Source organism: Eptesicus fuscus, chromosome 1, assembly GCF_027574615.1.
Source record: "Eptesicus fuscus isolate TK198812 chromosome 1, DD_ASM_mEF_20220401, whole genome shotgun sequence".
Lineage (NCBI taxonomy): Eukaryota > Metazoa > Chordata > Mammalia > Chiroptera > Vespertilionidae > Eptesicus > Eptesicus fuscus.
In genome coordinates this window covers 20,076,395-20,102,781 of record NC_072473.1, presented here as the reverse complement: position 1 = coordinate 20,102,781, position 26,387 = coordinate 20,076,395, and the positions used below count along the sequence as shown (strand labels likewise).

Below are 26,387 nucleotides of genomic sequence, written 5' to 3'. Positions count from 1 at the left end.
TGTAGTTTTGATTTGCATTTCCCCAATTGTTAGTGAGATTGAACATCCTTTCATATATCTATTGGCTGTTCATATATCTTCTTGGGACAGAATGCTTCATTCTGTTTTGCCAGTGATTCTCAGGGAACCTTAAAAGACAATCAATGCCTGGGGCCCACCCCCAGTGATCATGAATTAATTGGTCTGAATGTGGCAGTTGTTTCTAATAGTTTGAGAACCACTAGATAATGTGATACAGTCTCGAGAGATCTACATGCAGTTGAGCCAACCATGCCCTGTATTTTTTTAAGCAATCACCTTTCACAGTCTAAAGAAATCTGGCCTCTGGTCCTAGATTATCTGGATAATTTTCTCAACTCATCACTCCTCTTAGCTATAACAGCATGAGAACTATTACTGATATCTAAAAACTGTTACACTATCATTTCCATGAAAAAGTACTATAAAGCTTTATAATCATTATTATTTTATTTTTTTGTCTAGGGCCTCTGGTCATTTAAGGGAAAAGGGGGAAGAGGGAGTAGGAGGGGCAGGGGTCACAAGGAGCAGCGGAGCCTTGAAACCAGTCCCAGGCCCTGCCCTCTACCTGGTCACAGTCACTGAAGCAGCAGCAGCACGCCCAGTGGCAGACAGGTGGCCCCCGCCTTCAGGCTGCCTGCGGGGGTGGGGGCCCGGTTACACAGTTCGCCATTGCAGCAGGTGGAGTTGAACTTGTAGGTGACACCCTGGTAGATGACAGGCTCTACACGGCGGCTACATGAAGTGGACAGCATGCATCCTTTGTTGGTGACAGGGCCGAGACCGGGAATCATTCCTTGGCCAGTGAAGCATTGCTCGTTGTCGCCACAGGTCATGAGGATGCCGGGGCAGTTCGAGGATGAGTCAGTCAGATCACAGAAGATGCACATCTTGATGCCTGTCATGACTGTGGGCAGAGCCATCACCAGGAGCAGTAGCCAGCCAAGGACCATGGTGAACTGGTGGCGGTAGGCTTCCTGGAACTGCTGAATGACACTCCGCATGCCCACAAGACTTCTGCTCCTGGTTCTGGCCTCCCCGGGTCAGCACTTGGAGTGTCCTTGATTCCCAATGTTCCGTGTTCCTCTCAGGAGCTTCTTCCTGACCACGGCTCTTGAGTCCCAAGGTCTCTGAAGCTTAACTGGGACAGAGACAGCCAGTGGCTGCTGCCCCACGAGAGTGTTTGTGGAGCGGAATGGGGTGACCTCACAGACCCCTCAGGGTTCCACTGGCCACTCTGGGGGTGAGGTCATGAGTGGGGGAGGGTGTAACAATCTGAAGGGCAGGTTGGCCCCCTGACCTGCCAGGGAGCAAGGTTATTGCCACCCAACCTATGTAAGAACACTACAACCAACACTTGCCATCCTGGCCATTCAGTCATAGGCTCTGCTGCGTGCTGGGTACTGCTCCTGCCCAGTGCCCATGGTGAGCCCGTTTCTCAGATGGGCAAACCAAGGCTCAGGAGGAGAAAGTGACGTGTCCAAGGCCTTACAGCCAGGATTATATCCCAGGCTTATTTAATTCCAAAGAGGGCATTTATTGAGCCCTGGCTGTGTGCAAGACCAGTGCTAGATGCATTAAAGGCCTACTCTTGCACTGTGATGACAGGATTCAGAAGGGCGGGGCTCATCACAGCTCCCAGGCTTCTAGCATTGGACAGGGTGATAGGCACCATGCAGGGAGCTCCACCAATATTCTCCTGTTGTAATCTTTCTACCTATTAGCTCTGTCTCTCAGATTAGCAAACAGGCACATGGAGCAGGCACAGCCAGAGCCTGGCACACAGCAAGTGTTTAACAAATGGGGGTGATTATAGGAAGCAGCTGAGTCTCAGAACAGCCCCCATGGGTGTCAGAAAATGAACTCTTTCTCTTTCCAGAGGGGGAAACTGAGGCATCCCTCAGTGGGAACAGGCAAAGCCCCGGCTTAAACTCAGATCTGCATCCAGATGAAAATTTAAGTATCTTAACATGTTGTCCTCATGGGGTAGGTACCTTGGTGGTACCTATAGGGGGAATGTTAAGGCCAGGCATTGGCAGGATTTTCTATTTTTAAATATTTTTTATTGTTGTTGACTATATTACAGATGTCCCCCAATCTCCCTCTTCTTCCCCCGCTGCTCCGAGGCCCTGCCCCACTCTAGGTCTTCACCACACTATTGTCTGTGTCCATTGGTTATGCATATCTATAATAATAAAAGCATAATATGCTAATTAGACCAGACTATCTTCTGGACGAAGCCGGAGCTGTGAGGGAAGCCTGGGTCCCAGGTACCAGAGGGAAGCTGGAGTTGGCAGCCGGGGTAAGGAAGGCCTACTCTTGCACGAATTTCATGCATCGGGCCTCTAGTATGTATATAAGTTCTTTGGTCAATCTCTTCTCATCTCCCAACACCCTCTCCCTCTGAGATATGTCAGTCTATTCTATGCCTCTGGGCCTATTTTGTTCGTCAGTTTATTATGTTCATTAGATTGCACTTATAAGTGAGATCATGCGATACTTGTCTTTCTTTGACTGGCTTATTTCACTCTGCATAATATTCTTCAGGTCCATCCATGATGTTGGAAAGGGTAAGAAATCCTTCTTTTCTACAGCATAGTATTCCATTGTGTAGATGTACCACAGTGTTTTAATCCACTCATCTGCTTATGGGCATTTAGGCTATTTCCAAATCTTAGCTATGGTGAATTGTGCTGCTATGAACATTGGGGTGCATATATCCTTTCTGATTGGTGTTTCTAGTTTCTTGGGATATATTCCTAGAAGTGGTATCACTGGGTCAAATGGAAGTTCCATTTTTCATAATTTGAGGAACCTTCATACTGCTTTCCACAGTGGCTGCACCAATCTGCATTCCCACCAGCAGTGCACAAGGGTTCCCTTTTCTCCACATCCCTGCCAACACTTGTTTGTTGATTTATTTATGATAGCCATTCTGACAGGTGGGAGATGATATCTCACTGTGGTTTTATGGTTGTGGGAAGTGAGTCTCAACCCTAGTAAAGTGACCTCCAAAAGCAGCAGCTATTTTAATGTTGTACATGGGAATGTGTACATTCCCATAAGCAGCTGGCACAGAAGGGCTTAACAGGGGTCCAGGCATAGCTTTACACTGGTACTTGTTCTGCCCTAAAAACATGTCCTCCAAACATCTGTCTCAAAAATAAATGGGATGGATTAAGAGAAGCTTTCAGACCAAAGTTGTATTAATATTTCCTACCCTGCCTCCTTTTTCAATAATCTCTGTACCTTTTAGATACATATAGTCTAGTAGGAAAGGAGATACAGTATTTTGGGTTAAGCAATCATGAAGAGATTAAAAAAAAATACTTGAAAATATTTGCCTTGCTTGAATCTAGGCATGGAGGTGTTTGTGTGTGGCTCTGTAGGTTTTAAACTAATATTCAAAAATAATTTTTTCTGAGTACAGTAATCTTTATTTAATTAAATTTTAAATTAAAGGTCAGAGTACCTTTTGAAATGTATGCATTGCAAATATTTTGAAACAACACTATGTTGCTGATGTAGGGAGGGATTTCATTGCTGCTTTTGTGTGTGTGTGTGTGTGTGTGTGTGTGTGTGTGTGTGTGTGTGAGTTTGGAGTATTCATGTCCTATAATAAGAAAAAATACAGAAAGAATTAGAGTAGGGTCTTAATTGAAGGAAGTCATATAGTAATTGAAGCTGAATAATTAAATTATGAGAATCCTGGAAAGCCAGTCTATGTTTACTTTGGTTGGTCCTGGAGCAGATATAAAGAGAGTATAGTGGGGAATCAAAGTTCTGTGTTAGTGTAGGTAGCATATAGTTCAAAAAAGTGATTGAAAGGGGCACTTGGTCTTGTGACTCTATCATGAAGCATCTGACCCAGAGGGAGATCATGCAGAATGACCCTGCAATAGACTGCTAGATTTAGCTAGGAGTCACAAACTACTGTTCAAGTTCAAAGCCAATATTTATCGAGTCTCTCCTTGCTTCAATTTCTTTAGTGCTTTTAGTAAAGATTCACTGAGTGCTCTCTTTCTGCATGTCACACTTTTTGGCGCTGTGAGGACACTGTATAAAACAGAGGATATGGCCTGCAATACCCTATGACCTAGTTATGGAGCTGAGATGTACAAAAGCTCTAGGCAATCAACTATGCTAGCAGGCTCCCCTTCTAGGGAGTCAATTATTTTTAAAAATTCTCCACTGTTGAACCTCAGAGGGAAGGCAGGGGAGGGTGAGTGGGCCGAGATCAACCAATGAACTTGTATGCATATATGCATAACCTGTGGACACAGATAATGGGGTGGTGAGGATCTGGCGGAGGGGGGGCAGGAGCTGGCTGGAGAGGTTAATGGGGGGGAAAGGGGGAGCTATGTAACACTTTCAACAATAAAGATTAAAAAAATACTCTGGGTGGCATATTTCCTTATTTATTTAATATTTAATTTCATTCTATTGTAAAATGCTTAAAACTATCCTAAAATATCCTAGAAAACAATGTTTTTAAAAATATGTATTTCCTCACAAACTAGTCTATATACCATTCTCTAGTCGAACTTTCTGGGATGATAGAAGTGTTCTATAACTTTTTTGTCCGATGTAGTAGCCATTAGCCACATATGGCTATGAGCATTAGAAGCGTACCAAGTGTGACTGAAGAACTATATTTGTAATGTTATTTAATTTTAATTATTTTAAATTTAACTAGCCATATTTTCTAAATGTATTATGTTCTCAATCTAATTTCAAATTTAGAAAGTTGAACCACTTGTAACACAATGCTTTGCATGTGGCATTTTCCCAATATTCTTTGTTTAGTAAATGGCCTAATATGTATTGCTAATCATGATCTGGCAGCCTAATGAACTAAGGAGACCTAACAAAATGCCTAACACACACAGTAGTAATCCCTTTTTCTATGAAAAGAAAATACTACAAATAAATTTTATAGGGGAAGTTTTAAAAGTGCTATTAATCATATATAATTTCAGCAAAGCCCTTAAGGTGATTCAATTCAGGAAACGGAAAATGAAACAGCTGTTTTTATATTTTACAACACATCCATAAAATGAGAAAAACAAGTAACTTTGTTTTATTAGGATTTACTTTTAATTTTTCAACTAAATAATTCAATATGAAATTAAGCAGCTAAAATATATGGCTACCTATATCAAAAGAGATAGTTTCAATATTATACAAAGTAAGTTTTTATTGTAAAAATAAACACACTTTCTCTTGCCATTCTAACTTTATCTTATTTCTAACAACTAAAAAGGCAAATATAAAAATAGAAACCAAATAATATCTATTTGAAATATTTCTGAAAACAAATATAAAGAATCACTACTAAAATAGAAATGAGAGTCTGGAGGCTTATAACAATTTTACCAAACAAGCTGTTCTGTGGCCTTATCAAGTGAAATCTCTTTTTAATTATTCTGTGTTGAATTAAGAAGTAAATAACCATATTCTAAAGAAGCCTGCCTCTCCCAGTCATTTCAGCTTCTTCAAAGGAGATGCCACACAGCATCCTAAGAATTCTCAATTTGATCAATCAGGTTGTGAAACTTCCTTTTGTGCAGAGAATTGTCATTCTTAGTGCAGTTAAATTCAGTTTTATGGTTTAAAAGTGCCCTATTAACTTGGTGCTTCCTGCATTTTCATTAACTCCAAACATATTTGATATCATGTTAAGTGCCTCTGAAATGAAACTTTCCTTCTGGAATAAGTCATTCTATTATAGCAGCTGCTTACCACGGAACTTGCTTTTGAACATTACATCGCTTTAATGTGGTTCCCTATGAATCGATGCTTTGGATGGGGCTATACAACCCTAGCATTTATAACCATATGCTGTACTTTAGTCCAAGCCTTTTCCCTTCTCCCTGACTGTAAAACTGTGAAGTGAACAATTTTTGAATTCTAAATTATAGTCCTTTGTAGGAGAAACTTCTGCAAAGTACCGGGATATACGTGAAACTACCCTGTTCCCACACTAGGGCAATGATTCTAAACTTTGGAGATCCATCAGCATCACCGAGCAGAACTGAAATTAAATATAGCCCTGGCCTGTGACAGACCAACTAAATCAGAACCTCTAATACAGGTGCTCAGGATGCAAATTGTAAAAGCTCAGCAGGTGATTATAGAGCACAAGTGTGGGCACTGTTGCCCTAGCACAGCGGTTCTCCCATTTTAGCACAGGGCTTGTTCAAACAGATTTCAAGTTTCTGATTCTGCAAGTCAGGAGTGGGATCTGAGAATCTGCACCTTTAACAAGTTCCCAGATGGTATTGTTGCTGCTGGCTTGGATACCAAGCTTTGAGAAGAACTGCCCTAGGGCCCTGAGATTGAATTAGTCCCTTTGAATTCTCTTCAGAGATAATGCAAATTATCAGAGGCCATCCTTGTCATTGAATATGATGCCACTCATTTTCCTCCTGCAGTGATTTATCAAACAAAGGATGACGAGGCTCCCAGGTGGGAATGAGACTCAAATTGATCCTATTGGTTCCTTGGTGGCTTCCTGAGCAGTTAATATATTCGGAGTTGGATTTAATGAGGGGCTGTCAGAACAGGTCTGCCACGTGAGCATATTACCAAGTACCTTAACTATATTGGGAAAGGTCACTTTGATCCTCCCTTTCTTAAAAGAAGAAACTTTCTAGGTGGGAGTCCTCATTCCTTTATTCAACAAAACTCCTACTATGTGCTAAGGCAAATAGAGTAGAGCAGAAGAGAGGCAAGATCCTTGGTTTTATGGAATTGACATTATATTCAGAGTTGAGTGCCTGGCTTAGGGTGCTGCTGAGCTACCTGAGATAAGTTGGTAGCAATGGCCTCGCAGTGGTGTGACATTTGGCTTGAGACTTGGATACTGAGGAACTAGAAATGTGACATCATAAACCAGATCTTTCCAGGCAAAGGGAACAGTGAGTGCAAAGGTCCAGAGGCTGGGCTATCCTGGCTTTCTATTCGGGACAGGAGAAAAGATCATGTGGCCAGAGTGTGTGGGAAACTGGTGAGATCTGAGAGGCCAGAGATTGGAGGTGGGGGGTTGTAGGCCATTATTGTAAGTCTGTATTCATTCCATGACAAGCTGTAAGAGGCTACTAACAAAAGGAGTAACATGATGTCTTTTTTCATTATCATTCAGTTGCTTTGTTAACCAGAGAAGCAGAGCTACAGTAGAAGAAGGGAGAGTTAGTAGGTGGAAAACACAGCTTTCTGGGTGAAAGTTGATGGAGGCTTGGCTCAGTGGATAGAGCGTTGGCCTACATACTGAAAGGGTCCTGGGTTTGATTCTGGTTGAAGGGCACGTACCACGGTTGCAGGCTATTTCCCAGCCCTGGTCAGGGCTCATTCAGGAGGCAACCAATCAATGTGATTCTCTCACATCAATATTTCTCTCTGTCTCTCCCTCTCTCTTCCACTCTCTCTAAAAATAAATGGAAAAATATCCTCGTGTGAGGATTAAAAAAATAAATAAAAATAATTGACACACAAAAGGGGCATTGGCTCAAATGACCTCATTTTCTGTGATTCCTGTCCTTACAATGATAGTAGGAGCTGAATAAATACATCTGAATAAATACACCTGCTAAATAAATACTATCATAGTAGGAACAGGAATATATATGAAATGACATGGGTAGGATAACTATTAAATGTTACATATTTCCATCAATATCTTCTTGGTGGAGATATAACATTACAGTTCAAATCAAATTAACGCTATTGTTATAATATTTAACAAATTTATTTAAACCTTAAAAGACTTTCCTTTGAATTATGTATCTGTAAATTAACTTTGATATATACTTAAGGTGGTTAGCATTTTAAATTCCCTAATAAAAATCCACTTTAAAATAGTTATGTAAGAATTTTAAGTATCATTATCAAAATATATACCAGAAGATTTATTAACTCAAAAAAGGGATGCGTGAAATAATTATTCATGGATGAAGTGAGTGTTGGTCAAGATGTTGAGCCTTACCAAATCTTGATATATTTTGTGGACCTTGCCATGAAGAAGGCATAAGCTCTTGGCAAGACCAGGAGCCTAATACGTTCTGCTATGTGCACTACTTCTAGTTCTAAACTCCCTGTGGTCTGACTTCTATTTCATGGAAGATTCCATCAACTGATCTTCCTCATAGAGAACCTTTCTTGCAAGGGAACTAGTGGCAGTTCCCATGTGTTGAGAGTGAGAACTTCAAGATCTAAGCTCAATAACTGTTTTGTGCCTATTTAAAATGCTCCTAAATGTTGTTGGCACATTTGACAGAATTTGGTCTACTTGTTCTAAGTCTTGTTTTAATTTTAGCATGCTACCCGGTATGTTGCCATGGATCATCCACCTGTCTCTAACAGTAGGATTCTAATTAAAGAACCTGGAAATTTCTGTATGGTCAAATTGGCCTAGGTTAGTTTTTACAACAGAGATTCAAAACATTTAAAGCAACTACTTGGAGAAATGGCAGACGGAGGTAAGTATGTCTTTAAACTTTTTTAAAAAGGAAGCTGGGGCCCTCCATTATGTTTCTTTTAAATACGTTTTTTTATTGATTTTTAGAGAGAGAGGAAGGGATAGGGAGAGAGATAAACACCAATGGGTTGCCTCCAGTATGCACCCGGACCAGAGACCGAACCTGCAACCTGGGCAATGTGCCCTGACCAGTAACAGAACCGGCAACCTTTCGGTGCATGGGATGATGCCCAACCCCCTGAGCCATGCTGGCGAGGGCTTAAATTATTTTTTGAACACTTAAAGTTTTGATGATTTCTTTATACTTACCCTTTCAAAACTAATGCCTTCTTTCATTTTCAAGTACAGTTTTGTATTGCATTTATAAATTGGATGAGTTTACTTCTATTCCACAAAAATAGAAAATAAATGCCAAAATGCATGATCTGGACATTTCATTCATAATGCACAGATCAAATACACTAAAAAATAAAGTTGTGTCTGTGTTAAACATATAATTGTACTTGCAAAAGCAGAAAGTTAATCCCTATAACTTCCTTTCTGCAGTTATCTAAATACACAGTCATAGACAAGTATCAGTCCTATCCTCTCCTACTGCTAGCAAACCCAGGGATTGGTGAGGGTAATTTCAACAGGACACAGCAGGTCCTCCTGGAGCAATGGCTTCACACTATATGCATTTTAATGAGAACAGGATCTCATGCTATGGAGAAATATATAACTGTTCCAGTGCACAGCCTCCAACCCCATGCTTTCCTACCCCCATGTTTTTTAATGAAGTGTTTTGTTGAAATGTTGAGAGTGTATTTTAATTCCAACGTTGCATTTATTCATTCACTCCTCAAATAGTTATTGAGTGCCTCCTGAGAGTCAGAATCAGTGAGCCATTCTTTTGATCATGACTATTGTAATAAATATAATAAGTGTATTAAGTGTAATAATGTAATAAATATAATTGTGACCCTACTTGAGAAAAAAAATTCTTTTGTTAGTGCAATAGTGATGGTTAATTGCTATTACATTGCCAGGATTCCCTACAATTGACTCTATGTTAATAGATTAATCAGGGGCATAGGTAAAAGGAAGGAAATTAATTTAAAAAGAGAATCATCAAGAATGAGTTATCTGAAAAGATGCTGAGTTGAGGAAAGAAACAGATGATCTCCTGTTAACCTTCTCAACCTGCTATGGCTTTGTACAGTCTGACTCAACTTAATATGATACATAAAATGTAAAATAATGAAGAAAATCAGAAATTGGAATCGTTTATTGGATATTGTGTAAGAGAGAAGTATCTTCTGTTTCACATTTCTCAGAATCAGTGCCTCTGAATGGATAATGGTATTGTAATTTCTCAGTGAAGGAAGCAATATGCTTGTAAGTATGTACTAGTACATGCACACACATTCATGTCTGAATATATGTGGGATGAAATACATAAGCTAAAAATTGAATTCAAGGTCTGTTGCTGTTTTTTACCCCATATTACTGTATTTATAAAAACCACATTGGCTTTTAATTACATCAGCTCTCATAGTTTCCATTATCCATGATAAGTAAAGAGGGTTGATGATGGATAAAATTATTGAGTCTAGAATCATGCAACCTGGAATTGTTTAAAGATCACCCAGTTAAGCCTGGCTGTCGTGGCTCAGCAGTTGAGCGTCGACCTATGAATCAGGAGGTCACCATTCAATTCCCAGTCCTGGCACATGCCTGGGTTGTGGGCTTGATCCCCAATAGGGGGCGTGCAGGAGGCAGCTGATCAAGGAATCTCTCTCATCATTGATGTTTCTCTCTCTCTCCCTCTCTCTTCTTCTCTAAAATCAATAAAAAACATATTTTTTAAAAAAGATCATCCAGCTGAATCTTGTAATTTTTCACATAAAGATTGAATATCATGTCCAAATTTACATAGTTAGTGGTAGAACCAGGAAAAGAACCAGAATACAGATTACTTCCCACCTGACTTACAAGCAAACCAAGGTTTCTGAATGACCCCCAACTTCTTCCTAGGTTCTCCCTTCTGCCTATCTCTTAGCTTCCTGGTGTTCTAATGTTTGCCTCTTTTCCTTCTCAGACCTTATACTTAAATGGTTGAACTAGTTTAAAGTGTTAATCCTTCCATGAGTATTTCTATCTTAATATGGATCTAAATGTAAACTAAAGAAATAAAACTCTAAACATGGGATTTCAGGCATACATGAGGATGGGTGGATGGAGGTGGAAGGAAGTGTTCAGATGCTTCCAAAACCCTTGAAGTCACAGCACAGGGTAGGTCAATTTCCTGGTCTCCTGATTTAAAGCAGTTCAAACATGATTTATAAACCTGAAGACCTGCTGAACATTTTACCAAAATTAAATTCTACTGCTAAGAAATGTGTTACTAATGAGCGGAAAAGCCCTATAACACTGAATATGCTTTATGAAAGGGAGTTCATGTAGAGTAAGGTAACTTGACAGTTTCACCAGATGAAAATGTTTAAGACTCAATACTTTAAAAAATTATTCAACAGATACTCCGAATTTTGACATATTAATAAACTATGCATTCAGTATATCTTTATAGAGCATGAATTATATGTGCCAGATTCTGACCAAGGATCACAGGTATTGCATCAAGATAAGCGCCCTACTCTCTTGGAAGTTATAATGGGGTTGAGGGAGTTGGTGATACAAGCAACAAAAAAACAAACAAATAAATACATAAACAAACAAGTAATTTCAGATGGAGCTAACTGCAATGAAATAAATAGCATTGGGAGACATGATGAAGATTGACCTGTGGTGCCCGACCGGCGTGGCTCAGGGGTTGAGTGTTGACCCATGAACCAAGAGGTCACAGTTTGAGGGCTCATGCCCGGGTTGCGGGCTCAATCTCCAGTGTGGGGCATGCAAGAGGCAGCCAATCAATGATTCTCTCTCATCATTGATGTTTCTATCTTTCTCTCTATCTCTTTTCTTCTCTGAAATCAATAATAAGTATATATTTTTTAAAAAGGATTGATCTGAGGCTTTTTTGGGTAGGATGGTCAGAAGGTTTCTTTGGAGAGGTGATATCTGAGCTTAGACCTGGACAAGAAGGGAGAAAACATGAGGGAACTGAAGGAACAGCAAGAGCCAAAGCCCTAAAGTGGGAATGAGTTTGGTATGTGACCAGAAGGGGATGTGACAGGAGATGACACCTGGGAAGGAAGCAGGGACTGGTTGATGTAGGGACTAGGTGCATATGATAAGGAGTTTGGACTTGGTTTCAGAAAGTCATTGAGTAATTTTAAGTAAGAAAGTGGCTCACTCTGATTTCCCTCAAAGAAGTAACTTTCACTTCTATGCAGAGAATGGATTGTAGAAAGACCCAGGAGGAAGCCTGTAATAAGAGGGTGACAGAAAACTTACAGACAGGTACAGGGCCAAATTTGAGACATAATCAATCTGATTTGATGGATTTGATATCAGAGGACGATTTACATATATTGTTAATTTTAGATACAGGCAAGATGTGCAATCCTATATAATAAAACCCTAATATGCAAATAGACCAAATGGTGGAACAGCAGAATGACTGGTTGCTATGAAGCAAACTGACCTGCATTGAGCGTCCTCTGCTCCCTGAGAGGGAGGCGACCTGTGGTGGTGATGGGGAGGGGGGAATGAAGGCTGGCCAGCGGGTGGCGCCAGGCCGCCAGCCAAGGCAGGTGCCAGCAGGGGTCCCCTAATCACCCTGCCTGCTGGTCACCCCACAGATAGCCCTGATCGCCAGCCAGGCCTAGGGGCCCTACCCTATATATTGGGAACAGTCTATTAGATTTAAAAATTAAAACCTGGCAAGGCTCCTCTAACACTGAAAAAACAGGATGATGCAGCGATGGTATGCATGGACTCTGCCTTGCACATTTTGTGGTCAGCCCTGATTTTGACACTTATAACTGTGTGGCAAAGCCAATTACTTAACTTGTCCCTGCTTCAGTTTTTCCACCCATAAGATGGGGAAAATGGTACCACTGCCTCAGAAAGATCATGTTATGTACTACTTTTTATAATCAGGGCAAAAAAATGTAGCTGCCCATACAACAGCAAGATGCCTTAAACCTGTATGAAAAGTATGGTCACTGGTGCATGCAGTGTCCCAGATTGTGAGAGGGATGTCTGACTGCTGGTTTAGGTCTGACATCCCCCAAGGGGTCCCGGATTGCAAGAGGATGCAGGCCAGGCTGAGGGACCCCTCCACCCCAGTGCACGAATTTTGTGCCCTGGGCTCTAGTTAAATTATAAGGATTCAGGGAAATTTATAAAAAGGCTAATGACATTAAGCATCTATTTTATAGTTTGTAATAAGAACCATGAATGTTTGAGACATAGGCTTTAAATGAGGGGAATTAAAGAGATATTAAAAGGAAATAAACATTCACAAAACAGGGAAAGGGACAAATATTTTCTGAATAGCACTTAGTGTATTGCTGTAATTCATGGTGAAGCCTAGTGTTAACTTTCAATGAAATCATATAACTTTACGGAAACATGAAAGAGCAACTTTATTTACTTTACAGAAACAAAAAGGCACCAAGTATATTTCAGTAATAAATTGTTTATGCTGATTGGATACTGCTTTATCCTCATGAGCTATATACCTGATAGACATATACCAGACAGGGAAATTCATCAGGAATATTAGATTTACACATGTTAGTTCAATGTGTAACTGATATAAGCATTCTGCCCAAAGTTAGTAACTATCTGTCTTCTTATGATCAGAAAACCTTGCATAGTATTATTTTATCTTAACTACTCACTTTGATCTGAAAAGCTCAAATGCTGAATGGTATGTTTTCTGTTAGATTCTTAATATGAACTAGGTAGCCCACCTCCAATTTTCAAAAACACCTTACGATATATAAAAAAATCTCATGAAGAAAGATAAAAATAAATGAAATATTTTTTTCAATAGTTTGCTGAAAGCCAAGACAAATTAGAAGAATCATTTATCTGATGTTTAATGCAAACTCTGAGTAAATAATCATACTCCAGTCAGCTTTGTATATTGTTACATAGTGGGAAGGTGAGTACAGAAAAGATACTTAATAAATCTTTGTTGAAATAAAAAAATAAGTGATTTCAATTTGTTGCAAAAAAAGTTGTTTCACCTCAAACTATTGCCAGAAAGATAACAAAGAAATTTAATTTTTCCAAAGTTACCGATCACCCAGAATTAGAGCATCTTTTCTTTCTATTTTCCAGTGTACCTTGCAATAAAAAGTGGGAGTCTATACCTAGAATAAAGCTGGTTAAAAGAAAGTAAAGTCTAATAGACACTGGTATCATATATAAATATCTTAGTTGAATGAGTTCAGGGTACATAAATTGGGCAGTTTGACCAAGGCCTAAAGGGATGATTGCCCTCAGTTTATTGCCTAACAGTTTTCATTTTTGGTAACTTAGTGACTTCGCATCATGAAACTTTACTTCAGCAATTTCTTTCTTTTTTAAAAGATATATTTGATTGATTTTTTACAGAGAGGAAGGGAGAGGGATAGAGAGTTAGAAACATCGATGAGAGAGAAACATCCATCAGCTGCCTCCTGCACACCTCCTACTGGGGATGTGCCCGAAACCAAGGTACATGCCCTTGACCAGAATTGAAGCTGGGACCTTTCAGTCCGCAGGCCAACGCTCTATCCACTGAGCAAAACAAGTTAGGGCTACTTCAGCAATTTCCCATAAGCTTTAATAAAAATGAAACTTTAGGGTGGATTAAACCTCATGTAACTATGATTTCTTCAAATCCAACACACACACACAAAATAATTTCCCCTTTGTATTCAAGAATAGAGACATCAATGCAGATTAAAATTCATGGGAATTCCTCAAAAAACAAGCAATGCATAACACTATGTTCCTGATTCTCTGCTTTAAGCATATGTGTAAATAATGAGACAAATAATGCACCAATGAAAAGGTACAATATAGATATTCTGACTGATTATAAAATGAAGTCATATAAGTTATTTTTGCTTTCTTTGTCACATAGTTAATTATGGAAAATTTAATAACTAAAGTTGAAAGACTGGTCTATTATTTTAAATTTATTTAGTGATCCAAAACATTAATACGAAGCATGACTGAATTAAGGGTTTTTAAAATTTATTTTTTCTTTCTTTATTTTTTTTCCATCACAATTTATCCCCCCTATAGCCTCCTCTACCTCCACCATCTCCCTGCACCCTGCAATCACTACATCATTGTTTATTTCCATGACTTCTTTCTTCTTTTTTTGCTCAATCCCTCCATATCCTGCATCAGGGATTTTTTATTAAGATTTTGGCTTTACCATTTAAGAACTGATTACAAACACTACAGAAGTTTCTATTGTAAATTCCATGAGATTAGATTAGAGTAGGGTTATAATTGCTTCATGACCCTGATGAATATTGCTTTATTTTGCACAAGCTTTAATTTTTCCATAGAATGTGTCACTTTCTAATATGCTATCTAGTTTATTTTTTATTACATGTTTTTTTTGTTGTCTGTGTTCTCTCATTAAACTATCATATCTACAGAAACATAAAAATATGGGTCTATTTTGAAAACCTAGTGCCTACAAGAGTGCCTGGAACATAGTGGGCACCCAATAAATATTTGTAAAATCAATGAATATTCTTAGTTCTGAATAAATCCAAAACCAATGCCTCACTGAATAATTGTACATACTCATGCAAACATACATATTTAATTTAAATCCCATTTATTTCCAATGCCTTTATTATCTGTGGGTCATCAATCAGTGCACGTTGATAGATTGAATAAAATATCACAGAGCAACAAAAATCAGGAAAGCATTATTTGTTTTAAGTAATTAATTTTTAAATAAGTAATTTTTAAATATCATTAAAATGGATATCAATGCTTTGACAACAATGCTTTATTATTAAGTAAACGTTCAGAAGAGAGCTTATAGTAGCTGACGTGAACCTTGGCTAGCTTGTATTATAAAACGTAAAGATGCTGTCTTTGTTAGATAATTCCAGCAAAATATAGAAACAGAATTACATGTGATATCTAAAAAGATTATGTTATAGTGACAAACATAATAAAGACTTGGAACATATGGAATAAAACCTGATTTTCTTTTCCCAACTCCAAATGTCACAAACACCTATGCAAGGTCTTAATGGTACAGAAACGGATGCATTCTTCACTTCCATCTGTCTAGTACTCTCAGGATCCTCTATAACCCGAAAGTTGTCTTCAGGTTTTCAGCATCCCATAATTTTTCATACACTTTTGCTTTTTAACTAAGTAATGACTACTTTTTAAAATACTAAGGGGAATGGCTTCTCTAATCAATATTAAAACAATAATACCGTGCCCAGCCAGCTTGGCTCAGTGGTTGCACGTTAATCTATGAACCAGCTGTTCACAATTCGATTCCCGGTCAGGGCACAAGCCCCAGTTGCAGGCTCAATCCCCCGTGGGGGTTGTGCAGGAGGCAGCTGATCAATGTTTCCCATCATTGATGTTTCTATCTCTCTCTCCCTTCCTCTCTGAAGACAATAAAATATATATTTAAAATCAATAATAATAATACCTGACTAATACATAACTACAAAAGCCCAGCTCATTTTCTTCATAACAAAAATGTCTATGTTGCTGCAAAATATGTTTGGCTGTAGTTTAGATTGTTTGGGAAAGTTTAGTGTATTTTTAAATTATTCAGAATTCAGTATGTAAGCATTATGCTAGATATCTTGCTATGCCCTGCCAATGTACTCTCTACGCTCTCAGTACTAGGTGATTGCTACCCCCCCCCCCACAGCCCTCCACCATCCCGTATTCCTTTAGGTCCAAGTTGGGTTTGGTCAATGAAAATATTCTCCAGGCATAAGAAGAATAGAGGCCCCTCCTGCCATATTTCTATGGGTTTGTGGGGTTCCTCTACTGAGGACCTCATCTCCTGTCTGAAGGCCTCTCTGTAAAACAATCCTGCTTGTTTCCCTTTCCTCTTATAGCTTAGGGAGAGTAATAACCCCTATTGGTGCTAGTCCTAGGGCCCAACACTATCCTTGCTGTTCTTCCACACATCCCATACCTTTGTAAATAGTCTCTCTTACCTTACCTGTTTTGCGAGTGCTATTTCCTTCCTGCTAAAGCTCTGACTAGATACACATTGACTTTCTCACATTGATGTCCTGCTTTAGACACTAAGACTTCTTCATCTCTGTAAATGGTACAAAGCTTAAGCATAACTGGTGAATCATTCATTCCTCCACATCTTGTTAGTGAATCATGTCCGGCCTGCCACTAAAATACATTTTGAAATTGCCCATTTCTCTTTTTCTCTACTGCCAGCCTTCTAATTGAAGCAACCCTCATTTCCTACCTGGAATTGCAATAACCTATTAACTGCTCTATTCTGTAGAAAATCTCTAATAATAGAAGTGTAATATGCTAATTAGACCGGACAGCCAAATGACCTTCCAGGTGTCCTTCCGGACGAAGCCGGGGCTGCGAGGGCTGAGCCCCTTGCACGAATTTCATGCATGAGGACTCTAGTTGAGTTATAATTGACATACAATATTAGTTTTACGTGTACAATGTAGTGACTCAACATTTATATGCATTATGAAATGACCACACAATAAGTCTAGTTACCATCTGTCACCATACAAAGTTGATACAATATTATTGTCTACACTAGAGGCCCGGTGCACGAAATTCGTGCACGGAGGGGGGTTGTCCCTCAGCCCAGCCTGTACCTTCTCCAATATGAGACCCCTCAAGGGATGTAAAACTGCCCATTTAGGCTAGATCGGGCCTAAATGGGCAGTCGGACATCCCTCTCACAATCCAGGACTGCTGGCTCCCAACTGCTTGCCTGCCTGCCTGCCTTCCTGATTGCCCCTAACTGCTTCTGCCTGCCAGCCTGATAACCCCCTAACCACTCTGCTTCCAGCCTGTTTGCCCCCCAACTTCCCTCCTCTGCCGGCCTGGTCACCACTAACTGCCCTCTCCTGCAGAGTTGATCACCTCCAACTGCCCTCCCTTGCAGGCCTGGTCCTTCTCAACTGCTCTCCTTTGCAGGCCAGGTGCCTCCCAACTGCCCTCTCCTGCTGGCCATCTTGTGGTGGCCATCCTGTGTCCACATGGGGGCAGGATCTTTGACTACATGGGGGCAGCTATATTGTGTGTTGCAGTGATGATCAATCTGCAAATTACTCTTTTATTAGATAGGATAGAGGCCTGGTGCATGGGTCGGGGGCCAGCTGGTTTGCCCTGAAGGGTGTCCCGGATCAGGTGGGGGTTCCCTTGGGGCGTGGGGCAGCCTGAGCGAGGGGCCTGTGGTGGTTTGCAGGCTGGCCACGCCCCCTGGCAACCCAAGTGCAGGCCATGGTATCCGGAATTTATTTTCCTTCTACAATTGAAACTTTGTAGCCTGGAGCAGAGCCAAGCCTGGGCTCCCTCCGAGGCTGGCAGCCATTTCTGTGGGGTTATAATTGAAACTTTGTTGCCTTAAGCTGGTGGGCCTGGCCAGGGTGTGCAAAAAGCTTTGCTTCCCCTGTTGCTGGCGGCAACCCTGGCCTGCTCTCTCAAGCTCCATTCTGCTGCCATTTGTTTGAATTTGTTTACCTTCTATAATTGAAACTTTGTAGCTTGAGTGGAGGCTTAGGCCTGGCAAGGGCAGGTGGAAAGCTTGGCTTGCTCTGTTACCTAGGAAACCTGGCTCTCTGTGGCTGTAGCCATCTTGGTTTGGGTTAATTTGCATGCTCGCTCTGATTGGATGGTGGGTGTGGCTTGTGGGCATTGCTTGTGGGTGTGTCGGAGGTATGGTCAATTTGCATATTTGTCTATTATTAGGTAGGATTCCCTGTGTTGTAAATTACATCTCCATGACTTACATATCTTGTTACTGGAAGTTTGTGCCTCTTGATCCCCTTCATGTGATTCTCACACTGTGCTTCCCTGCTTTCTTTTCATTGCGCCAGTCTTTGCGACTTCTTTCTCTTCTTCTACTTCAATATACATATTAAACAGAGCCTTTTTAAAAAGACTTAAATAGGTATTGCACCTCTAACATAAAACTCCATAATGGCTTCCCATTTCACTTTGATTAAAATGTGAATGCTTTACTGTGGCTTACGAGGCCTAAAGGAAACAGACCTCTCTGCATGGCTCTCCCTACTCATCACACAAGTCCATCCACCTTTTAGGCTCACTGTTCTCCTTTTGGCTCCTCAAAACAATTAAGCTCTTTCTCATCTTGGGGTTTTCACATTCACTCTGCCCCTAACTGATAAACCCTGCTCCAGGGATTCTCCAGAAATGGGTCTGTGCCACCCTTCCTGTCTGAAGTACCCTTGCTTCCTTCACAGCAGAGTTCTGTGTTCATTCTGTTCATCTGGTGCTTGTGCTGTATGTCTCAGCCCACCGAAGTGTAAATTAGATGAGGCCAAAGATTTCATCTATATCCCCAGTGCTTGAATGGCCTGGCTCGTCATTCACACATTAATAACCATTTGGTTGTTGATTGAATAAATGAATACCTCATCATTCATTCCTGCTTCAGTTTTCACAAGGGACTTGTAGTCCTAACTGTACAATGTTTCTATACTGTGCCTTTCTTTTCTATCTCTGTGGCCTGAACAGATTATCTTACGGTAATTCAAAATTAAATGTCTTCTCCAACCCAGCTGGCATGGCTCAGTGATTGAGTGTCAACCTATGAACCAGGAGGTCAGGGTTCGATTCCTGGTCAGGGCACATGCCTGGGTTGCGGGCTCGATCCCCAGTGTGGGGAGTGCAGGAGGCAGCCGATCAATGATTCTCTCTCATCATTGATGTTTCTATCTCTCTCTCCCTTTCCCTTCCTCTCTGAAATCAATAAAATATATTAAAAAAATTATCTTCTCCATTCTGAAATGTTGGAGCTGGTGATATTGTCTAAGATACAAGGTATTCTCATTACAGGCAATTACTGATCTAATTTCTATCACCACAACTTAGTTTTCATATTAATGCCTATGCACTCTTGTGTCTTGCCTCTTTGCTCAAGATAATGGCTTGAGATTCATTCATGTTCATATGTGTACCAGTAGTTTGTTCCTTTCTATTGGTATATGGTTTTCCATTGTATGCTTGTATCACTACCTGTTTATTCATTCACCTGTTGATGGACATTAGGTTTGTTTCCAGGTTTAGGATATTCTGAATAAAGATGCTAAGAAAATTTGTGAACATGTCTTTTAAGTTACACCATTTTAATTTCTCCTGGATAAATACTTAAGAGTAGAATCTGGGGTCTTGGGCAAATAGATGTATATTTAAACTTATAAGAAACAATCAAAATTTTCTAAAGTGATTATGCTACTTTTCATTTCCAACAGCAATGTTTAAGTGTTCCACTTGCTCCTTATCATTACTACACTTGTTATGGTCAATCTTCTAAATTTTAGCCACTCTAATAGGTGTGTAGTGGAATCTCATTGGAATTGCATTAATTTACATTTCTCTGATGACTAATAATGCTGAGTATCTTTTTATGTGCCTATTATTCATTCTTATGTCTTCATTTGGGAAGTATCTGTTCTTATATTGAAAAGAATTTCATTGAAAATTTGCTGCAGTTACTTGCAAAATGGCTGAATCTCAAGTACACAGCACATTTACCAACAATTTTTAGCTTGGATGAACTGATTACTTGATTGAATTGAAATCTACCAGCATTCACAGTATAGTGCATCTTATTACACATTTTAATACAGGAACATACCATCCTATTTAGACACATGCTTCTTTTTAAAGGAACAAAGGCAGTCTGACTAGTGCATATTATCAATATCCTCATATTGAACTATTTTCATTCTTTTAATTTAAAATTATAATCAAAATTAGAACATCTCATTCTCCCTAAGATACATGTAATCTGAAATTGGCACAGCAAGAGTTTGCCACAAATGTGAGAGGAGATAGAGATGGCTCATTTGCTTTTAAAATGGATATGATGAATATAGCACATGTAGGGAAAAATTAACTAACTGGAACAAAATGTTTTTGCAACCATTCCTCTCAGCTGGAAGCCTAACTATCACTTTTTTTAAGATAATAAGAAAGACCATAAACTGAAGATGCCTCTATTTTTAATCACAAATCCTATTTTAATTCTGAATTTGATAAAGTAGAGCAGCTACTCATGATACTTCATATTAACATATATTCTTCAAAGTGCAATATTAATTTTTGCTAATACTACAATAAAAAGACCTCTGAATCAGTATGGTTTTTAAATAAAAAAATGCTATTATGCTTTGAATACAAGATATGCCTATATATGAGTAACCCATGTAAGTTGGAATGTATCTTACTAAATTAAATATATTACATTAGAAACTTACTTTTTAAAAAAATCTTTATTGTTGAAAGTATTACATATGTCCCCCCTTTTCTCCCAATTGACCCCTTTTAGCCTGCCCCTGCCCCCCAACCCAGGCCTTCACCACCCTTATTGTCTGTGTCCATGGGTTATGCATATATACACATACAAGTTCTTCCGTTGATATCTTCCCACCCACACCAATCTTCCCTCAGATTTGACATTATGTTCCATGATTCTGTGTCTCTGGATCTATTCTGTTCAACAGTTTGTTGTTCATTAGATTCCACATATGAGTGAGATAATCTGATACTTGTCTTTCTCTGACTGGCTTATTTTGCTTAGCATATGGGAAGTAGATTGGGCAACCAACCAAAGAACAGAAGAAGCCTGAGGTCTGTTTCTATTTTAATTAGGATATCTAGTGGGGTTAAACACTGGGATATTCATCCACATAAATGCAGAATTACAGAGAAACTGGAATCATGAACAAGGAAGACAAGTAGTAACAATGTGATAGAAGCAATAGAACCTATGTAATAAAATTTAAGTTTCTGCCGAAGCCGGTTTGGCTCAGTGGATAGAGCGTCGGCCTGCGGACTCAAGGGTCCCAGGTTCGATTCCCATCAAGGGCATGTACCTTGGTTGCGGGCACATCCCCAGTAGGGGGTGTGCAGGAGGCAGCTGATCGATGTTTCTCTCTCATCGATGTTTCTAACTCTCTATCCCTCTCTCTCTTCCTCTCTGTGAAAAATCAATAAAATATATTTAAAAAAAATTTAAGTTTCTATGTTATGTGAAATGGTTACATAGATTTTAACCAAACTTGGATGATAGGTCTGGAATGGTGCGGTTTAAAATAAAGCACATGTGATATACATGATTTGGGAAGGTTTCAGTAGCATTTTTTTTTAAGGCTGTTATCCTCCAGAGCTGCTTACAAACTTAATTGTATTATGTGCAGGGCAACTCTGTAGTTAATGTGTTCACCAGGATGGCAACAGTTTTTTTTAAACAAATATTGGTTCATGATTCTATAGAATAGCTAAGAAAAAACAAGGTAAAAGAAATGTGCATTTTTCTTGCATTAAATCAAGGTTGTTGTTTTTGTTGTTAGTGTTATTCCTAGTATTCATGGCAATATAAGGCAATTCACATTTTCAAAATACTATCTCTAATAATAACAATAATAATAGCAGCAGCACTAATTATAGTGGTTAGTAATTTTTTTGGTTCAAATACCCAACTAATATATATGGAAAATAAAATTTTATGACAGAATTTATACATTTCTCAAGGACTGCAGAAAATACTTCTCTTCGTAGTTTCCATGATTTCAGTTTTGGTTTGAATTATTCATTGTATCTCAAGCTACATACTTTCAACTTATCTTGTTCTCTGAGCACTCACATTTAATTGGAAAATTTTCTTCAAGGATAGCTTTCAGTTATTTCTCTTCTGATTCTTCCCTATTGCCAGTTGCTTCAGTTCTTACAGCCACTCTCCTTGGCCAATCCCTAAAGTTCCCTAAAAAACTGCTTGACTTCATTTGTTCCCACTGCTATTCACAGCTCCACACTGCCTTTCTAATCACTCATAATCTCCCCTAAAAACATTTACTACTTCCTATTATCTACTTAATAAAAGAGTAGCATGCTAATTGACCGTACCTTTGTGCTGCCCACTAGCCAATCAGGAGTGAGTACGCAAATTAACCCAACAAAGATGGAGGGTTAATTTGCATATGCAGGTGCCAAGCGGCCAGGGGTGGGGCGGGACACTTCTGTACCACCCCCAGCTGCTCTGGGCCTCTGGGCAGCATGGGAAGATGGAAAGACGGCTCAGGCCAGAGCCAAGGTGGTGCCGGCAGCCAGGGAAAGGAAGGCCCATTCTGGCATGAATCTTCATTTATCAGGCTTCTAGTCTAGCATAAAAAGCTCCAGCACACTGAGAAGGAATAAAAAGCCTCTTCAAATATTGTTATTCACCCATTCTATCCTCCACATCTTTCTTTTCACCACCCCTCATCTCCAACACTATAGTATTCTTCTGTGAGAACTTTTAATAGATGTAAAATCAACTTTCACTTGTCTAGGTCTTTGCTTATGTCACTTTAGAAGTTCAGGATTCCACAGACAAAATAGTTACTACTATTCAACTGAAACAATACATTTGATACAGAATTTATGGGTTTTGTTCAGGTGTAATGGAAGGAGAAGCCCCCTTACAACTCTTGTTTGGGTGCTGCCCTTCCATTTCTTGACACACTTTGATAATCCCCTTTTAGTACTGTGTACTCACCACTTTTCTATGGCTCTATCTTCTTTCCTTATTAGCAAGATGCCTATTCTCTGTCCACAAACTTTGGCTCAGACTTTGGATCAAAGCAAACAAATGAAACCAACTGACAACAAAATACCTAATGTATTATCATTTTCATGTGTGTTGAAATATTTATGCTTTTTAATAGAGGGCTATTAGCTAAATGTCTAATAAAAGTTCTCAGTGTTGATTGCCAGGAAAAGTAGTAGAAAAGAGGCCTGCTTGGCCCTCTTAACAACTTATAGGTATCAGAAAATTCTAGGCATCACCCAAGCACCACTAAGATTTTTCAAATTTCCTAGTAACCATTTCAATTCTCTGAGCATGCCTTGGATTATTTAATTTACTCCTTGTTAAAATGCCAGCATCTGTTGTCAGCTCTCAAAAGGAAGTACTGTTTGAGAATCTATAGCAATTAGTTACTCACAGTCACTATGGAAACAAGATGGCATCCTTAAAAATTAGGATTCATGTAATATTCAAATAACATTCAAATAATATTATTTAATATTATTATGATAATAATGCTAGCATTTCATAATCTGTGATATGAAAAAAATATGAAGAAGTACTTGGTAATTAGTGAAACAATATTCAGATGATATAAACAATAATAATAATAATATGGATATTTTAAGATCTTTAATGATCTGAGCCTAATTATCTCAGCAATTATGTTGCCTGGTTTTCCTTTTATGCCCTCCACATAGAAACATGCTGTTAAAACCTGTATCAGGAGAAGCTTCCATATGTTGCTCTCATAATGCTAACATGGGTCAGGGAAATAGAAGGAAGAGGGTAGAATGGAGATGGGCTAGTGATAGATTCTTCTACTCCTCATGAAAGTACTTTCTAAAACACCAAAAGACTTATGTGACCTCTGATTTGGTGACCAACTAAATTTTTCAAGTATGAGGAAACTTAATGAGCTCTTGAATGAGGAACCAAGATGGCAGCATAGGTAAATGCAGTACTTACCGCCTCTCACAACCGCATCAAAATTACACCTAAAATACAGAACAACCATCATTCATAACCACCTGAAATCTGGCTGAATGGAAGTCCTACAACTAGAGGAGTAAAGAAGAAAGCACAATGAGACTAGCAGTAGGTGCGGAGGTGCAGAACAGGCTGATCAGACACCCACATGCTGTATTTTGTTTTGTTTTTAATGGGGAGGGATATCTCCAAGGCCTCCTGTAGGAAGCAGGGAGAACCAGCCCCCCACCAGGCCCCCAGCCCAGGGTTCCATAGTTGGAAAGAGAAGTCCCTGTAAATTCCAGCTGTAAAAACCAGTGAGGATTGTGATAAGAAAGCTGCTGGAGATCCAAGTATTCATCTTAAAAGGCCAGAGCATGAACTTACACATTTCCGCTTTCTCTGAGCTCCAGCACTGAGCAGCAGTTTTGGGGGGATCCAGGGACATATGAGGAAGGAACTGAACTGTATGGCATGGGGGCAAGAACTCACAGGGGGTGGCTTTCTCCCAGACAGGGGTGCTCAAACCTCCTGTGCTGGCACCTCCCACTTCACAGAAGTGACTGGTAGCCATATCTGAGCTTCCACCAGCATGGCTCACACTGTTCATTTTGCCATGGTGATTCCCTGAGACCTCACCCCATTCAATTTTGCAGCCCCACCCAAGCTGTTTGCAGCTGCTTTTCCATATGAGTGGCCTGTCCTAGTTTAGGCTTCAGACTTTGCTAAAATATCTTAAACAAGCAGCAACTGGAGTCAGCATGCCCCAAACCTATCAATTAAGGCCCAAGACATGGCATTAGCACCAGCCTGCCTTGCTTCACAACTTGGCCTCACTTGGGCACTTCCTAGTCCAATACAAGTAGCAGCTATCTGCAGATCACTCTGTAGCTCCTACAAGATGGCTCCGGGCAGTGGCTGGCTTTGCACCTCCCTGGGGGTATTTGCAATAGTGCACCTGGTAGACAGATTTATACTATACCAGATTACAACTCTACATATCCACAAGCAACACACTCAAGGGGCAGACTCAGTGAGCACTAAAGCCCCACTGAAGCAATTCCTGCCCCATAGAGGTGTCTCCTACACAGCAGATCTTACATTGTAGACACAGCTGGTCCTCATAGCCAATTGGCTTGGAGATCAATTCCTCCCAGTGATGTCAATAGCAATCAAGGCTCAACTACAAAAAGACTGTGCACACACAGGGGCACACCTAGGGTGCCCAGATCAGGTGACTGAAGAGACTGAGCTACTGGGCCTAACAGGACACCTAATAAAGGCCAACCTGCCAATTCCAGAAGACATAGCAGCTCTACCTAATACATAGAAACAAACACAGGGAAGTAGCCAAAATGCAGAGACAAATAAACATGTTAAAAATGAAAGAACTGGAAATAAGCAAACCATTGGATACAAAGTTCAAAACAGTGGTTATAAGGTTACTCAAGGAGCTTAATGAGAGCTTCAAGGGAATTAATGAGAGTGTCATGGGACTTAGTGAGACTTTCAAGAATCTTAATGAGAACGTCAAAGACATGAAAAAGGAACAGTCAGAAATTAAGCATACATGAACTGAAATAAAGAATAATTTACAGGGATTCAATAATAGAGTATAGGATTCTGAGAATCAAATCAACAATTTGGAATATGAGGAAACAAAAAACACCCAATCAGAAGAGCAAAAAGAATAAAGAATCCAAAAATATAAAGATAGCATAAGGAGCCTCTGGGACAACTTCAAGCGTACCAACATTCACATTATTGGAATGCCAGAAGGTGAAGAGAGAGAACAATACATTGAAAACCTATTTAAAGAAATAATTACAGAAAAATTCCCCTACCTGGTGAAAGAAACAGGCTTATAAGTCCAGAAAGCATAGATTCCAAAACAAGAGGAACCCAAAGAGGCCCACACCAAGATCTATCATAATTAAAATGCCAAAGGTTAAAGACAAAGTGAGAATTTTAAAAGCAGCAAGAGAAAAGCACTTAGTTACCTACAAGGGAGCACCCATATGACTGTCAGCTGATTTCTCAACAGAAACTTTGCATTCCAGAAGAGAGTGGCAAGAAATATTCAAAGTGATTAATAGCAAGGACCTACAACCAATATTATTCTACTCAGCAAAGCTATCATTTAGAATTGAGGGTCAGATAAAGAGCTTCACAGATAAGAAAAAGCTAAAGGAGTTCATTATCACCAAACTAGTATGACATGAAATGTTGAAA

At 39.6% G+C, this 26,387-nt stretch overlaps 2 protein-coding genes across 2 annotated transcripts in view; both read right to left on the bottom strand.

The window, feature by feature from the left end:
* Positions 1-26,387, bottom strand: part of IL1RAPL1 (interleukin 1 receptor accessory protein like 1) — a 743,868-nt gene that overhangs the window by 191,745 nt on the left and 525,736 nt on the right. The window lies entirely within an intron of this gene.
* Positions 485-1,197, bottom strand: LOC114227645 (sperm acrosome membrane-associated protein 4-like). Its single transcript, XM_028130672.2, has one exon. The coding sequence runs from the start codon at positions 1,020-1,022 to the stop codon at positions 597-599; it is 426 nt and encodes a 141-aa protein (XP_027986473.2). The 5' UTR covers positions 1,023-1,197; the 3' UTR covers positions 485-596.